This window comes from Sphaeramia orbicularis, chromosome 1 (assembly GCF_902148855.1).
Source record: "Sphaeramia orbicularis chromosome 1, fSphaOr1.1, whole genome shotgun sequence".
In the NCBI taxonomy this organism is placed as follows: domain Eukaryota; kingdom Metazoa; phylum Chordata; class Actinopteri; order Kurtiformes; family Apogonidae; genus Sphaeramia; species Sphaeramia orbicularis.
Window position 1 is genome coordinate 8,452,647 of NC_043957.1, and position 17,716 is coordinate 8,470,362.

Consider the following 17,716-nt stretch of genomic DNA (forward strand, 5'->3'; position numbering starts at 1 on the left):
TTATTATTACCTCCGCCAAGGAGGTTATGTTTTTGCCAGGGTTTGTTTGTTTGTTTGTTTGTTTGTCTGTCCGTTAGTGTGCAATATAACTCAAAAAGTTATGGACAGATTTGGATGAAATTTTCAGGGTTTGTTGGAAGTGGGATAAGGAAGAAATGATTAAATTTTGGTGGTGATCGGGGGTGGGGGGGCCCACGGGGGGGGCCACTGATCAGCCTTGGCGGAGGTCTGCGCTCTCCGAGTGCTTCTAGTTTGTTTGTTTGTTTGTCTGTTTGTTTGTTTGCCTGTCGGTTAGTGTGCAACATAACTCAAAAAGTTATGGACAGATTTGGATGAAATTTTCAGGGTTTGTTGGAAATGGGATAAGGAAGAAATGATTAAATTTTGGTGGTGATCGGGGTGGGGGGGCCCACAGGGGGGCCCATTTCCAACAAACCCTGAAAATTTCATCAAAATCTGTCCATAACTTTTTGAGTTATGTTGCACACTAAGGGACAGACAAACAGACAGACAGACAAACAAACAAACCCTGGCAAAAACATAACCTCCTTGGCGTGGGGGGGCCCATGGGGGGGGGCCACTGATCAGCCTTGGCGGAGGTCTGCGCTCTCCGAGTGCTTCTAGTTATTATTATTATTATTATTATTATTATTATTATTATTATTATTATTATTATTATTATTTCTTGTTATTTCTTGTTGATGACAGTTTCCGGGTACAGCACTAGCCCTGCAGTCGAACACTTCAGTCAGTTCCTCCTCCACAAAAGAGGTAATTTACTCCAAATCCATTCAGTTCTGTTTTTTTGTTCTTATAACTGTTTTTTTTTTTTTTTTTTTAAATTCTTATTAGTGTTTTTATTACGCATTGAGTCATTCACAAAAGCATAATACAATCATCACTTTTTTACACCCAATCCCATGAACACTCCCACCCTGTTGCACCATGAAAAGAAAATGATTAATTAAAAATAACAATAATAAAAAATAAATAGATAAAATAAATAAAAATTCGAGACTCAGATATTAGTAACAGTCTCGTATTAATAAAACTCCCTGGAATAAGTGATAGATCTGCCTCTTTTATGTGATTCAGAACAGGTTACAGGTACTGATAAATTTATCGGCACATCCTCTTCTAGAATATCAGATTTTTTTCAATGTTAAATGATGTAAAAGATCCAGAAACCATGATTTAAATGTTGGAGGTTGTTTGTCTTTCCATTTAAGTAGAATTAGTCTACGAGCTAGAAGAGTGGTGAAGGCAAACACGTTTTTAAATTTTTGATTAAAATGAAAAAAAAAAGTGATGTAATGTCAAATATCCCAATTGTTGCCTCAGGTTCTGACGACTAAACAAACCCAAACGTGTGTGAACTGTCCCCAAAGTCCTTCAACTAATGCTAATATGTTGATGGTGGGCGGGGCTAATAGGCTCAGTATTTGGTGGGCGGGGCTAATAGGCTCAGTATTTGGCCTTTGTGCGTAAACCCCAAATGAAAGTCAAACCTCACGGAATGTTCCAGTTCTACTTTATCACACCAGTGGGTACGACTGTATTCTGGTAAATGAGGATACTTATACACCTGTTTTAAAATTACAACGTTATTTAGGTAATATTATGACTTTATTCTCAAAATATGACGACTTTATTCTCATAATATTATGACTTCACTCTTGTAAAATAATGACTCTTTCTGTATTCGACTTTATTCTCATAAAATTACGGGTTTTATCTTGATATTTCACGACTTTATTCTCGTAGTGACAAGTGTTTTTATTTTCTTACGTGGCTCTAATACGCCGTCGTAAAATAACACACTGAGGTTGAAATTAAAAATTGTAGAGTCTTTCTATGAGTGCCTTGTACAGAGTTAAATATAACTCTATAAACTATGTTGGAACACAAATCCAAATGGTTTCAGGGGAAACTGAGTCTACCTGATGAACCCTGTGGGCCCGGTGGTCCTGCAGGGCCTGGTGGTCCAGCAAAGAAGGTTTCTGAAACAAAAATAAAACATGCATAAGGGATACCAAATAATAAACAAATAAAGGATACGTAATAATAAACAAATAAAGGATACCAAATACTAAACAAATAAAGGATACCAAAAAGGATACAAACTAAAACAAATAAAGGATACCAAATAATACACAAATAAAGGATACCAAATAATAAACAAATAAAGGATACCAACTAATAAACAAATAAAGGATACCAACTAATAAACAAATAAAGGATACCAACTAATAAACAAACAAAGGATACCAACTAATAAACAAATAAAGATACCAAATAATAAACAAATAAAGGATACCAACTAATAAACAAATAAAGATACCAAATAATAAACAAATAAAGGATACCAACTAATAAACAAATAAAGATACCAAATAATAAACAAATAAAGGATACCAAATAACAAACAAATAAAGGATATCATTGTGATCTACTGATATATTTGTCATGTCTTAACCCTCATGTTGTGTTCATTTCATGTTAAACAATCTTGTGTTCTCGGTCAAAGATGTGACGGTTCCATAAAGAAAGTCTGGACTTTTTTAGGTATGAATACAAACATGCGAACTCTGATTCAAATCAAACAAACAGACTCTGGGACGGTTCACTTCTGATGTGAATAGAACTGGCCTGCAGCCCAAACAAACCAAGAAACCATGCACCTTTTTGTGCTTGATGAGCCACCGTAGCTGCTGGAAGTAGCCAAGCCGCATTTGTAGCCAGAGCTAACAGCAGCAGCCACGAGTCATGGACAGACGTGGACCAATGAGGACACCGAATGTCTCATTGACATTTGGTCCATGGTCATGTCGGACCTCCATGTTTGTTTTCATCAACACCTGCCGTCCCTGATTGACCCCGCCCCTGACTTTTCTGTCCAATGCCAGCACAGTTCGTCACATGCATGTTTCTGTTTACAAATTTTGATCCACTCGCAAAAAGTGCAATGAGAATGCAATCCGACCCAAACGAAAAAAAAATAAAGTCCACATTCGATCCAAACCAAATAAGCAGAACCAAAGGACTTTCCAGGTGTGATTACAGCCTAAAAGACACCAAAATGTAGGCAAATTAACAATTTATTTTGTTGGATGAAATCGTTTTTGTGGATAAAATAATTGAGTCTTAGATCAATCTGATCAAATTAGGGGAACTTTTAAGAGGAAAAACTTTTAAATTGTTCAGATTTGACTGGAACACATCATGAAGGTTAAGACCATTAATGCATTCGTTGTCAGGTACCTGAGGTAGGTACGAAGCTGCCGGGTTCTCCCTTTTCACCTTTAGGTCCAGGGGAACCGACACCTATGGGTCCAACAAGTCAGAGAGAGATTAATTTAAAATCAATGAAAAGATGTTTTTAATCCAATCACCTCATATGCTGATGATGCACCTGTGTATGTGTCTAATGAACTGTGTGGATCTGTCTTATGTGAGTTTACCTGGCTCTCCAGGAGGACCTCTGCGTCCTGGAGGACCTGGTTTGGCTTCACCTAAAACAGTGGAAACAGAACACATGCACATGTTCATTTCCTGTCTAATTTCTCATCTGTTCAGGTCTGGGCTCTTCTAGGTGGTTCTTCTAGGTTCAACTGGACTGGTTTCACTCTTTTGAAAACATTTCATCTCTAATCCAAGAGACTTCTTCAGTTCTGATGGCTGGTGGGGGAATTTGGACCCCACAGATTTATAAGTCCAAACCCCCCACCGTTTATCAGAACTGGAGAACCCCCTTGGATTAGAGATGAAACATTTTCAAAGGAGTGAAACCAGTCCAGTTGAACCTGGAAGAACCACCGAGAAGATCTCTTCATAAGGTTGTCTTTTGGTGTTGAGATGTTTGAAAATGGATCTTACAAATAATCTTCAACATACCAGCAGGACCCTGAGGTCCAGGTTCTCCTGGAGGCCCGGGAGGTCCTGGTGGTCCTGGAGGTCCAGCAACTGGGCCGAGTTCTGTTGAAAATTGAAAGAACTGAATGTTGAATCTGATGCAGTTGCTGTCCTTGGATTTTAATCTGTCCAATTCCCTCAATAAAGAACAAATATGGCATGATTTCATCTTTGATTTCATTATGGATCAGATCTACAAAGACACTAAACACAGAAAATAGTTCAAATTGGGCTGAATTTTCTTTAGACATTTCAGGATGTTCCTATTTGTTCAGGTTATTCACATTTTATTGTTTCAGGATAGTTTGTAAATGTAAATATTTTCATAACTTAATGCTATTTTTTGCTCTAAAACAAAGACAAAAATTTGAAGTTGTCATTATTTATAGGCATAGTGTAATATTTTTTTCCACATCAAACCCAGTAGAAAATCTGCAGTCATTCTTTTTTGTCGGTTCTTCTGCTGTTATTATTTGACTGTAGATCATATTGGTCTGTATGTGGAACCGCAACTAAAATGAGTTCCACAGCCTGGACTGTGGAATTTATGCACTTTGTAAATTCATCCCAGGGGTCAGATTGGAACCTTTGGGGGGCTGGATTTGCCCTCGGGACGCATGTTTGAGACCCCTGTTATAACCAAAGCCGACCTTCGACCTCCAAACCCTGATCAGTTCATCCTTGAACCTGTGTCGGTGTCAATATCCCACATGTTTCCAAAATGTGACAAAGTAAAAAACAGAAGTACTTACTGCCGCTGACTGTGGAGGTGACGGAGTCTGAACTGGTGCTGATACCAGGCTCTCCAGCCTCTCCTTTGTCTCCTTTCTCTCCTTTGTCTCCTTTCTCTCCATCCTCTCCTTTGTCTCCTTTCTCTCCTTTGTCTCCATTCTTTCCTTTCTCACCTTGTTCTCCCTTAGGACCTAAATGCACCACAACAGGAATATTTGTTCAAGTGTTCTCACATCCATCCATCATTTTCAACTAAAGATGCACAATAAATATCTGCACCGATAATTATCAGTTCAATATTGAAAAAAAAATTACGCCATTCAAATAATTAAAGTTTTCACCGATAAATACAGCCCATAATAATAAATATAAATTGCTTCGATTTGGTGCATTTCACCAGTACACAGTGCATGCTGTTGCCTTGGCAACCGTCATAAAAACCCAGAAGAAGCAGAAAAGCAGCAAATGTGTGGATCAGTCCATTATTTGTCAGTCACAGGGTTTTCAGTTCCTTACTCTGGTTATTATTATTATTATTATTTGACTGAGTTTAACACTGACTGGAAATGAGAAGAAAAGAACTGGAAGAATGGGAACTATTGGTGCTTGGTATCAGTTACAAGAAGCAGGAAGTTATGGGTATCGGTTGTAAAAAACAATTATGGTGCATCCTACTTTCAACCCATTCTGCATTAACGCTCATCTTTAGGATTTACCAGGTGGTCCTGGGACTCCAGCAGGTCCAATGGGCCCAGATAGACCAGGTGGTCCAGCAGGACCTGGAGCCCCAGCTGGGCCTGGGGGACCTGGGATGGCCACAGTGTCAGAACCAACTAGAAGAACATGAGACACACAATAAAACACAAACCTGTATTCTAGTATGTACCAAGTACTTCTGCGTACTCTGTATCAGACATTAAAGATACTTCTGTTCTTACCTGGAGAAATAACTTTACCAGGAGACCCTGGTTCACCTGAAACAGGATTATCTTATATTATTTAAATAAACACACTGACTGTTAGTGTCACATTATTACTTTAAGTTTAACTTCAGACTTGGAGAAAAAACTGAACTTTCATTTACTCTAATTATTACAAACTCATTATTTTTCTTAGAACACATACAGTTAAAATTCAATTATTCAGTCTGGTGACGCATTTGACAGTAGGGGTGTTAGAAAATATCCGTTCTGCAATATATTGTTCAATTTCATTTCACAATACTGTATCGATATTAAAAAGTACTGTATTGATATTTTTAGCTATTTATTCAAATGCAGATATTGTGGAGGTTAACTTTTGTTTTTTGTTTATATTTTGTTTATTATTATTTAACACTCTTATATTAAATAATGTTACTTCCTTTGTTGGAATTGAACTAAAATACTGTTCTGATGTTAGTTCTGAACTAATAGAATATGAACATTTGAACAGGATCTGAAACTGTAATGTCTGTAAAACAGAATTTCAGTTTGAACACAGGAACATTTCGTGATATAACATTAGATCCTGTTGGGATCAAATAAAAATGTGTTTGGTATTTGTGCAGCTTTCTGGTGTAATTCAATTCTTCAAGGAAATAACCATTTAAAAAAAGAAAGAAACAAATAATTGCCTCTTTAACAGTATCATGCTATATCGTGATATATCGTATTGTGATCCTAGTATTGTGATTTGTATCGTTTCGCCAGATTATTGCCGATACACAGCCGTATTTGACAGTTGTAATATCAAATACTGATGATCATTGTTATTTCATTATTGGGTATCGACTGATACGCACTGCCCCAGTATCAGTATCGGCATCGGAACTGAAAAAGTCAGATCGGGGCATTTCTATTTCCTCAGACACTAAATGAGACATTACCTTTAACACCTGGTTGTCCTGGAATTCCTGCAACACCTGCATCAAAGCGTCACATAAACATTTAGAGTCACAAAATCCAAAACCCTTCAGATGGATTTGGGTGGGGGCGGGGGTTCATGTCATACCTGGGGGGCCTTGAATCCCAGGAGCACCTGTAGAAGGACAGTTTGATGGTGAGGTCTGGGAAATGTATGTCCAGTTTTGTCAGTGAAACATAGTCCAACACATACCTGGAAGACCAGCATCTCCAGGAAGTCCAGGTGGACCTCGTACACCAGGAAGTCCCATGGAGCCTGATTCACCTGCAATGAAAGAGTCGTGTTTGGAGACAAGTTTTTAGCTCCACAACAGGGAATCAACTGCCAGAACAATGACAGAGACGTTCTCCGACTAAGAGATGACAGACTTTAAACCGATGGACAACCACACACTCTGTCAGTGTCACCTTTAACCTTAACCTTCTGATATAATAACAGTTAAATTTGAAGGCTTTGGAGTGCCTCAGGGTTCTATCCTGGATCCTGTTTTCTTTGTATATGCTGCCCCTTGGTTTAATTTTTACAAAGCACAATATCCAAACTATGGAGTTGGATCAGTGACAGTGGATGGACACACTGAGTTTATGGTCAGTTAATGAGAGATTGGACTGAAAAAGACCATTTTTGGGGGCATTTACATGTAGTTGAGTCTGAAGGAAAGTCATATTCTCATTAAATCTCATTTAGATCAGTCGTTTGGTGGTTTTTGCAGATTATATCAATGTAAAAATCAAACATTTCTTCCATATAAACAGCAGATTTTTTGCATTATTTGTTTATTTTAGGGGGAAAATGTTCAGCTAATGAGAGATTTTGATGAAAATGTCCCTTTTTCCTGAGTTTTGTCTGATTCGTTTCAATAACCTTTGAATTTAGCTTATTTTTATGAACATCTACATGATCAGTGAATTAAATGTAAGACAGTACCTGATTTTCACTGAAAAATGCAAAATATAGAGGATAATATCATAATAAATGTTGATAAATCACTTCAAAAAGATTAAATAAGAAAAACTATTTTGGGATTTGCTACAAAAGTAGCTGTGGGTCTTCATGGGTTAATGCCTTCTCTGCTCACACACTGACTGTATTAAGATCCGTCCACACCTGTAGATCCTTTGGATCCCTTTGGTCCAGCAGGGCCTTGTGGTCCAGGTTGTCCTGGTTCACCTTGAACAATGAAAATAGCAAAAAATATTTAAAATAAGAATCATTGGGCTACTGATGTAGTAGAATGAAGGTGAGCTTGGGTCATTGAAGTTTGGCTTGTGCTTCAGTCAGATGTTCAACAGAAACTAGATGTTTCCTTCCACATGAAGTCTAATGCATTCACCAGACTTACACTGTACGAGTCTGTATAGGTGAAAGTCTAAGGAGGTGGATCCTGGAGTTTTTCCCGCTGCCTTTAAAATGGTTCATGTTCTTGGACCAGACTGGTGTGAAACTCACCTGAAGGTCCACGGATTCCCCGATCTCCAGTTTCTCCTTTGCTTCCCTGCAGCCCTGGTGTTCCTCTGTCACCTTCATGAAAAATAACATTTACATTAAATAACGCCTTCATAGCATATGAATGTGTAACATTCAACCGGAAACATGTCTGTACCTTTAATTCCTGGATGTCCTGCTTCACCGTGGAAACCTTTTGGACCAGGGGCACCTGAAACCAGGACATGACCCGTTGAATACACCACTGGTGTAGAAAGGTGGGAAATAACAGACTAAATATGAAATCCATGTTAGAACCATGACTTCACCAGGGCTTCCTGGAGCTCCGGGTTCTCCCACTGCACCTAAACCAAACAAGGAGAACATTCAGTCACTCATCATCAACTTTTCTGTCTATTTCTAAAGCTCCTGGAAACACACATTGGCTTCGCATTCTTTATGATACTGGGTTTAAATTAACCCTTTCATACACAGTGGTCACTACAGTGGACAGCTATTCTACGGCTGTTCTCTTGTATTTTCATGGGTTTTGTTGTTTTAGTTCCATATCAGCCGACACAGTGGACACTTATGCACCATCCCATCCACTGACATTCATATAATTACTGTAACTTTGCTGTTTTTGATAAACCTGATCTGCACTAACATGTCTGAGTGTAAATCAATTGCTTGTTATTGTTATTAGACTGTAAAAATAATGATGTAAAATAATGTAAAAATCATGTAAATAATGTAAAATTTCTTTTTTTTTTTTTGCATATTATCTCCATGAAGTGAGTACTGACTAGTATTAGTGTATGTTAAAATGTGAGACAACAGATTAGAAGCATCAAAAATTTTTTACTTCATAGATTTCACACAGTACATCAGTAAATGCATGTTTCTTTGCTTCAAAAACTAAACGGATGGTTTCAAGCTGAGTGGACATTTTTGCAACTCCATGAAAAAAAGGTTCATAAAAAAAATTCAATCACCTAGAGAAATAATAACACTTGGGGGAAAAAATCTAGATTAAGGCTCTCATAATTCATGCATGAAAGGGTTAAATGTGGTTACACTGACATCTATGAGGTACTTTATTAGTGAAGTCCATAAACTGCACTAGCCAGTTGTTCCACCTAAATTCACAACCTACTGTTATTTGTACTGATCTATCTATTAATGTTACGTAACATCAGGGTTATGTTATTCATTAGTGTGTTTTTGTGCATTATTTAAGGTTCTCTAACAAACTTAAACACCTTGGTAACATATTTAGCCTTAGTCGTTGTGTTACTGTAACAGGATCTGTCCACACAGTTTAGTTTCATTCCAAGCTTTGTGGTTGGTTAATAAGACGCTCAACTTTAATATTCACTTTTACTTTTTCTAGCCAGATTACCAGAGGTTCTCACACAGACAATGGTATGATCTAGATCTAAGCTTACCTTTAGGCCCCACGGGTCCAGAAACGCCAGCAGGACCAGGACGACCAGGATCCCCTGGAGACCCTGGAAACAGCAAACATCACTGAGTCACTGAACCAGGAACACATCAGCATAGCACCACCATAGCACCACTATAGCACCACTATAGCACCACCATAACACCACTATAGCACCACCATAGCACCACTATAGCACCACTATAGCACCACCATAACACCACTATAGCACCACTATAGCACCACCATAACACCACCATAGCACCACTATAGCACCACCATAACACCACCATAACACCACTATAGCACCACCATAACACCACTATAGCACCACTATAGCACCACTATAGCACCACTATAGCACCACCATAACACCACCATAGCACCACTATAGCACCACCATAACACCACCATAGCACCACTATAGCAATTCTCATTATTTATGCATGAAAGGGTGAAGACAGAGTAAATATGTGCGACACAACAGCTCATTTTCCACCTTTGTCTCCCTTCTGTCCAAACCCAGGGGGTCCGGCCTCTCCACGGGGGCCCATGGGGCCCTCTCGGCCCCTCTGTCCAGGTGGACCCTCAGCACCGGCTTCACCTGTGCAGAAAACACCATGAAGACTCAGCTGAAGCTCCTGTGTCTGCACACACCCTCAAACATCAGCAGTAGTGATCTGACGTCACCTGCACTGCCCTTCGGCCCCCGGGGTCCATCCAGTCCTGGGTGACCCGTCTGACCTGGAGGTCCTGGAAAAGACGAGAGAGACAAGAAATAACCCAGTAACCATCCACCCTCAGAGGAGTTGGACTTTAAGCATCAGCCTCAGTCTTACCTGGTAGACCAGGAAAACCACTGTCACCTGCAGGAAACACAGACGGGAAGTGAGACGGGTTTTCAGGAAGTGATACGAATATTAAAGGACCATTAACCCTGAGATGTGTAAGTGGGTCAAAATGACCCACTGCGGATGTTCTATTCTCACTCACTCACTCACTCACTCACTCACTCACTCACTCACTCACTCACTCACTCACTCACTCACTCACTCAATAATACAAACGTTTATTCTTAACATGATAAAATGACAAAAATGTCATGAAATCACATTGAACATTGGTCAAAGCTTTTATGGAAAAGTGGAGGGTCCAGACACTCAGACATCGAAGAGTTAAAATAGAAGACAATGCCCCCAACCCCCAATCTAATGTAATCACCAGCGTCCCCACCACAGCTGAATCTATGGGTGCGTCCCTGGTGGTCTTTCTTACCTTTAGGTCCTAGTGGTCCTGAATCCCCTGTAGAGAAACAACTGTGCTGAATATGGATGTGAAAGCACTGATGCACATTCGACTGTAGCTCATGAACTCGTACCTTTAGGTCCTGGTTCTCCTCGTGCTCCTTTCAGAGAGTATGTCAGAGTTTCTATAAAACAGAGGACACTCAGTCAGTCTGCTATCAGACAGACATTTGACCACAGGTTCAAGTCAACACTATATTCCAGAGGTGTCAAACATACGGCCCACGGCCCAAAACCGGACCACCAAAGGGTCCAATCTGGCCCATCCAGTAAAAGTGACACTAAAAGCATTAACTAGCAAGGGTGTCAATCATTATTATTATTATTATTATTATTATTATTATTATTATTATTATTATTGTTGTTGTTGTTGTTGCTGTTACAGTGTATATATATATATATATATATATATATATATATATTTTTTTTTTTTTATTTATTTATTTTTTTACAAACTATCATTTCACAATAAAATGTGAAAAATCAATATGTACAACCTGTGAAATCTAAAAAAAAGTGTAATTCTACCAATATAATAGATCTTTGGTGATCTGTAAACTGTGTTAATACATTATAATGAGCTGAGACATAATCTTGTTGAAATTGCACTTATCTTTCTTTGAAAATCCCAGTTTTTTCGGGTGAATCCCATTTTCATAATGCTGTTTAACTTTCATCTATATCAGGGCTGTCAAACTCATTTTAGTTCAGTTCCACATCCTCCCAATATGATCTGAAGTGGACCGGACCAGTGAATTAATAACATATGAATATATAAATAATGCCAACTCCTAACTTTTCAATGTGTTTTATATTGAAAAAAGTAAAATTACATTATGGAAATGTTTACATCTATAAACTGTCCTTTTAAAAATGTGAATAACATGAACAACCATGAAAAAACTGAAATTTATTAAGAAAAAAAAGTGCAATTTTAACTCTATTTTTTTTTTTTTTTTAATTATTTTAGTTACTGGCAGAATATTGGTAAAATTGCACTAATTTATCTTAACACATTTCTAGTTTTTCATATTTTTTTGTGAAAGGCTAGTGTGTAAGTTTACACATTTTCATGTAATTTCAGGAAAAATTTGGAATTGTCATTATTTTTAGGTTTTTATGATAGTATTTTACTGTTCTGACCCACTTCAGACTTAAGTAGGGCTTTTTATGGCCTCTAAAGTAAAACGATTGATTGTTAATATCTTCAGTGTAATTTTTGCATTTCACAAATTCATCCTACAGGGCCGGATTGGACCCTTTGGGGGGTCAGATTTGGCCCCTGGGACGCATGTTTGACACCTGTGTTCTATATGTTCTTATGTTCTTATCTTATTGGTCCGATCCAGTCCAGACCACAGGGGGCTGTATGTGGCCCCTGAACCCCTGGTTGACCCCCCTGGTATAGGGGGTGTTTACCTCTGAGGGCGTCTGAACGCAGCTCCGCCCTGACCAGCTGTTGGACCGCCCTCTGCAGGGCGGCATCATCCTGTCCAGGTCCACTTCCTGTTCCTGTTCCGGGCCCCGGTCCAGATGCCCCCAGGTTGATCCCATTATCTGAGCGGGTCAGGGTGTTCCCAGAGGAGCTCTTTTCAATGTACGCCGAGTCCAGAGGGTCGATGATGTTTATGCCGGAGGACGCAGACAGGCGGCTGGAATGAGCAGATGACACGCCGGCGGCGGCCTCCAGAGCCTCCACTCGACTGCGGAGGCGTTTGATTTCTACACCTGAACAGCAACAAAGAGGACGGTTAGTGATGGTGTGAGTGTTAGAACCTGTCCACCCTGTTAGAACATGTCCACCCTGTTAGAACCTGTCCACCCTGTTAGGACCTGTCCACCCTGTTAGAACATGTCCACCCTGTTAGAACCTGTCCACCCTGTTAGGACCTGTCCACCCTGTTAGAACCTGTCCACCCTGTTAGAACATGTCCACCCTGTTAGAACCTGTCCACCCTGTTAGGACCTGTCCACCCTGTTAGAACCTGTCCACCCTGTTAGGACCTGTCCACCCTGTTTGAACATGTCCACCCTGTTAGAACCTGTCCACCCTGTTAGGACCTGTCCACCCTGTTAGAACCTGTCCACCCTGTTAGGACCTGTCCACCCTGTTAGAACCTGTCCACCCTGTTAGGACCTGTCCACCCTGTTTGAACATGTCCACCCTGTTAGAACCTGTCCACCCTGTTAGGACCTGTCCACCCTGTTAGAACATGTCCACCCTGTTAGAACCTGTCCACCCTGTTAGGACCTGTCCACCCTGTTAGAACCTGTCCACCCTGTTAGAACATGTCCACCCTGTTAGAACCTGTCCACCCTGTTAGAACCTGTCCACCCTGTTAGGACCTGTCCACCCTGTTAGAACATGTCCACCCTGTTAGAACATGTCCACCCTGTTTCAACATGTCCACCCTGTTTCAACATGTCCACCCTGTTAGGAACACTGACATCTGCTGGTATAGAACATGTGGGTCAGTTTAGTCCAGGTTCCACATTCAGCCCAGTTTGAACCAAGGTTATTAATGTTAAAAAAACTAATGAAATGGCGAAAACTAGAATTGTAAAAACATTTTCGTTAACTGAAATAAATACAAATGGCAATATGGTGCCAATTTAGGGCCATAAGTTTTGTAAATGAAAATATAAAATTTGAAACTGAAAATTTAAGTTTTGATCTTGAAGTATGAAAAAATACAACAATGTGTTGTAATTAAAAATAAGTATATGAAAAGTTTTTTTCAGGTTAAATATAATTTCTCACAGGTCATTTCTCACAGGTTGTGAGAAACGCTGTGAGAAATGGCCTCTGGTGCAGTTGTACCTAAAGCGATGAGTCCAAAGAGGAGGCCCAGCAGGAGGAGGAGGCTGAGCAGGAGCCCCAGCAGCCACTTCCACCAGCTGCAGCAGGAGCACCAGCCCAGGCCCGACTGGTCTGAACGGATCTCTGAAAACAAAGGGTTCAAACACTGGGGCTTAAAACACTGTTAAAACAGTTAAAACACTGTTAAAAACATGGGTTTAAATATTAAACGGGTCGTGGTTCAGTACCTGCGTATGTGGCTTTGTCTTTTGTTGCAGCCTTTAGTGATGCAGCTTTAACAAAAAAAAGAGAAACAATACATTTTGTCATAGAAATAATACTGTATATGTAAATGAAAAATCATCCATATTATATTATTACTATTATTATTATTATTATTATTATTAGTTGTAGTAGTAGCAGTAGTAGTATTAACCCTCTGTTGTCCACCACAGAGATGCCCTTCAACCACCAAGAGCATGTGATTTGCACAGTGCTGTATTAATCAAAATGTTTTTGTTTTTTTATTCTGTATTTCAACAACTTGAGCCATAAACAAACAAAACAAAACAAAACACAAATATTCAATATCTCTCAGATTTCTAACCCTTTACATGCCATGTTTGTCATGTAAACAAACCATATTTTTACGCAAAAAAAACAAAAAACAAAAAAGTTTTTTTTTTTCCCCAATATTCTCCATAAAAGTTGTCTGAGTTATTTTTTATTTTCATCCTGTCATATGTCAGTAATTAACACCAACACTGGTTCATATCTATTATTATCTTTGATGTTCAGTCAAAAGTTCAATCCTAAAATGTGTCCGTGTGTTCATAATGTAGCGTCAGGGACAACAGAGGCTTAATCCTGTATAAATGTACATTTGGAATCTGCTGCTTCTTCCATGGTGGTTGATGACTGTTTCTGTTTCTCTCTCTTCAGTGAATCCTCAGAATAGGCCTCTAAAAAAAACAAACAAACACAAATGATCAGTAATATTCAGGGAACACAATGAAGCTTTCAGTGATGGATGTGAGGACTGTGAGGACTGGAGTGTTAAAAGAATAACCTAGAAATAATGACAGCTCTACAGTTTTGTTTCCAAAGTATGTTTACATCAGCAAATGAGCTTTTAAAAGAATGTGAAAAACATGAACAACCTGAAAGAAAAACAAGTGCATTTAGTAACAGGCAGAAAAATGTTAAAATTCTATTTACTTCCCTAAAGACATTTATACAACGGAGTATTAGGACCATATAAGAAAATAAAAACGTGTGTCATTACGAGAACAGTCGTAAAATATCAAGATAAAACCTGTAATTTTATGAGAATAAAGTCAGATACAAAAAGAGTCAGAATATTATGGGAATATTGTCGTCATATTATGAGAATAACATCCCAATTTAAAAACAGGCGGGAAAAATATCAGAATTTACTAGAATGAAGTCACACCCACTCGTCGCATAATGGAGAACTTTATGCGACTTTCATTTGGTGTTTATGCACAAAGGCCAAATACTGAGCCTATTAGCCCCGCCCACCAAATACTGAGCCTATTAGCCCCGCCCACCAAATACTGAGCCTATTAGCCCCGCCCACCATCAACACATTAGCATTAGTTGAAGGACTTCAAAGACAGTTTGCACACATTTGGGTTTGTTTCGTTGTAAGAACCGAACAGATTTGGAGCAAATGACTGAACTTGCTTAAGGCTAACAATTTATAAACGCTTACAAACATCCACATTTAACCCCTAAAGACCAAAGAACTAATAATAATAATAATAATAATAATAATAATGATAATGATGATGATGATGATGATGATGATGATAATAATAATAATAATAATAATAATAATAATAATAATAATAATAATAATAATAATAATAATCCTCAACTTTAATCTGAGCTTCCATGAACATCTGAACGATCAGGAAATTAAATAGAGGAAAATACATGATTTCCATTGAAACCATGCCAAATACAGAGGATAGTACTCCAATAAATGGTGATAAATCATTTAAGAAAGGTTAAATCTGCCTTTGATTCAGCATTTAAACCGAACAAGAATGATGGGAGATTCAAAAGGTGGATCAGGAAGGGACTGACCACATATTACTCATTCATGCAGAGAGGGGTGTTTCAGAGTTCTGAGGGGCTTCAGAGGTCTCATGGGTTGGAAAAGGATGACTTCTACAGGTGTCTGTAGGTTAGATCTTATTTTGACCAGAATTTATGAAATACCTGGGAACCAGCTGATCTAGGTTTTTTTTAAATATGTTCTTATCCTTGTTGAAATCTGGCTCATGCACTACAGTTGTTTCCAGGTTATACGATGGTATTCTGCTGTCTAAAAAGGGTGAAACAGACCACATCAGAAATAACTGGGAGAAAGAAGGAACTCTAGTTATATCGGCTGAAAGATGGGAAAAGATCCTCAAACTGCAATGGATGACCTCAAGCTCCAACAATTGGAGGGAATTCTGTTGGAAAAGTATTGTTAGATTTTTTGTAACTCCAGCCCAGAAAAAACATCAGTCAGTGGAGACACCTGTTGGACACTCAGAGGGGCAAAGAACGCCAGTCACTATCGTATTTTCTGGAGTTGTCCAGTGATCAAACCATTTTGGGAACAACTGTGTGAACATTTAAATAACATTTTTACTGGAACAATTCCTTGTAAATGTGAAGCCCGGTACTTAAGAGATATTTGATGTGAGGACTGGACTCTGAAGGATAAAAAACTGTTGTTAATGCTTTTGGCAGCGAGTAAAAAGACTATGACTAGAAAATGGTTAAAGTCTAAGGCACCCACAACAAAAGAATGGATGGACATCGTACAGGACATTTACATTCTGGAGAAGCTGACATTTTGTTTTAAGGGTCAAAAGGAATCTTTTTCCACTGTTTGGTCAAAATGGACAAACTGTTAAATTTGTAATGGATGTGAAGTGAATACATCGGTGACGTGAATACATTTATATGATACTCTTTTATGTTTAGGTCAATGCAAATATACACACCTTAAGGTGTTTTATCTTGTTGATGAAGTATGGAGTAAGCCCTCTCCCCTAGCCTACTTTTCTTTTCTTTTTTTTTTTTTTCTTTATTTTATTTGTTCTATATTCAACTAAAAATCTTGGATTAGCATCTTCTTTCCATTTGATGTATGGAAATTGAATTGTACCCCTCAAGGGAAGTTTTGTATAAATTGTTTCTCCAAAGAAACAAAGAATTAAAAAAAAAAACAAAAGAAAGAAAAGAAAGGTTAAATCTAGAGGAAAATTAATTTGGGAACTGATATAAAAGTAGTGCTGGGTCTTTATGGGTTAATATCTTCAGTGTCATTTTTACATTTTCCAAATTCCTGCCATGGGAGGGGTTGGACCGTTCAGCAGTCCGTCTGTTTGATTGACAGCCCTGCATTAGTGTGTGTTCATACCAGTGATAGTTCCAGGTGCAGCCGACATGAAGTGTTTCCCAGAGTCTTTGGCCATGATCAGGCCTTCAGACTCCTTCTTCACTGCAGAGTTCTCCTTCTCGATCAACACGTACTTGAAGTCCTTAGAGGAGGAGTCGTCTTTGGTCGGACTGCCGGCTCTGACTGCACACCAACACCACAACAGTTATTCTACCGACCCTTTGGTGGTTCATGTTATTCTACTGATCAGGCCTTCCAGAAAAAATGGGATTATATGATTATGTCATTCAGTGCATATTCAAGTAAATAATCACTGGAAAAAATCTAAATCTGACCAAGTGTATTTTTGTCATTTCTAGTCCAAATATCTCATAACACTTAAAATCAGACAGAAACACCTAAAGAGGAACTTTTCAGTCAGATATATTAACTGATTTATGGATGATAGATCTGGAAAATCTGATTTACACTAATCTGAACAAGATCATTTACATTTGTTCCATTGGCAGATTTTTTTGGCTTGAATTAAGCAAAAAAATTCTTGAATTAAGCAAAAAAAAAAGTTGAATTAAGCAAAAAAAGAAATCTTGAATTAAGCAAAAAAAAAAAAAAAAGTTGAATTAAGCAAAGAAAAATTTTGAATTGAACAAAGAAAATCTTGAATTGAGCAAAAAAAAAAAAATCTTGAATTAAGCAAAAAAAAAGTCTTGAATTAAGCAAAAAAAAAATAAAAAATCTTGAATTACGAAAAAAAAAAATAAAAAAAATCC

At 38.4% G+C, this 17,716-nt stretch overlaps 1 protein-coding gene across 1 annotated transcript in view; it reads right to left on the reverse strand.

Moving 5' to 3' along the window:
- Positions 1-17,716, reverse strand: part of LOC115425517 (collagen alpha-1(XVII) chain-like) — a 54,121-nt gene that overhangs the window by 16,069 nt on the left and 20,336 nt on the right. The window contains exons 13-37 of the mRNA XM_030143177.1: positions 16,968-17,129; positions 14,404-14,484; positions 13,771-13,815; positions 13,544-13,666; positions 12,142-12,450; positions 10,797-10,847; positions 10,694-10,720; positions 10,258-10,284; positions 10,109-10,171; positions 9,918-10,022; positions 9,423-9,485; positions 8,304-8,339; positions 8,153-8,206; positions 7,999-8,070; positions 7,657-7,719; positions 6,742-6,813; positions 6,637-6,663; positions 6,512-6,547; positions 5,583-5,618; positions 5,361-5,477; positions 4,665-4,835; positions 3,895-3,975; positions 3,462-3,512; positions 3,262-3,324; positions 1,941-2,000 (exon numbers count right to left, since the gene is read on the reverse strand). Of these exons, the coding sequence (XP_029999037.1) occupies positions 1,941-2,000; positions 3,262-3,324; positions 3,462-3,512; positions 3,895-3,975; positions 4,665-4,835; positions 5,361-5,477; positions 5,583-5,618; positions 6,512-6,547; positions 6,637-6,663; positions 6,742-6,813; positions 7,657-7,719; positions 7,999-8,070; positions 8,153-8,206; positions 8,304-8,339; positions 9,423-9,485; positions 9,918-10,022; positions 10,109-10,171; positions 10,258-10,284; positions 10,694-10,720; positions 10,797-10,847; positions 12,142-12,450; positions 13,544-13,666; positions 13,771-13,815; positions 14,404-14,484; positions 16,968-17,129 (1,995 nt within the window). The remainder of the gene's footprint in view (positions 1-1,940; positions 2,001-3,261; positions 3,325-3,461; positions 3,513-3,894; positions 3,976-4,664; positions 4,836-5,360; positions 5,478-5,582; positions 5,619-6,511; positions 6,548-6,636; positions 6,664-6,741; positions 6,814-7,656; positions 7,720-7,998; positions 8,071-8,152; positions 8,207-8,303; positions 8,340-9,422; positions 9,486-9,917; positions 10,023-10,108; positions 10,172-10,257; positions 10,285-10,693; positions 10,721-10,796; positions 10,848-12,141; positions 12,451-13,543; positions 13,667-13,770; positions 13,816-14,403; positions 14,485-16,967; positions 17,130-17,716) is intronic.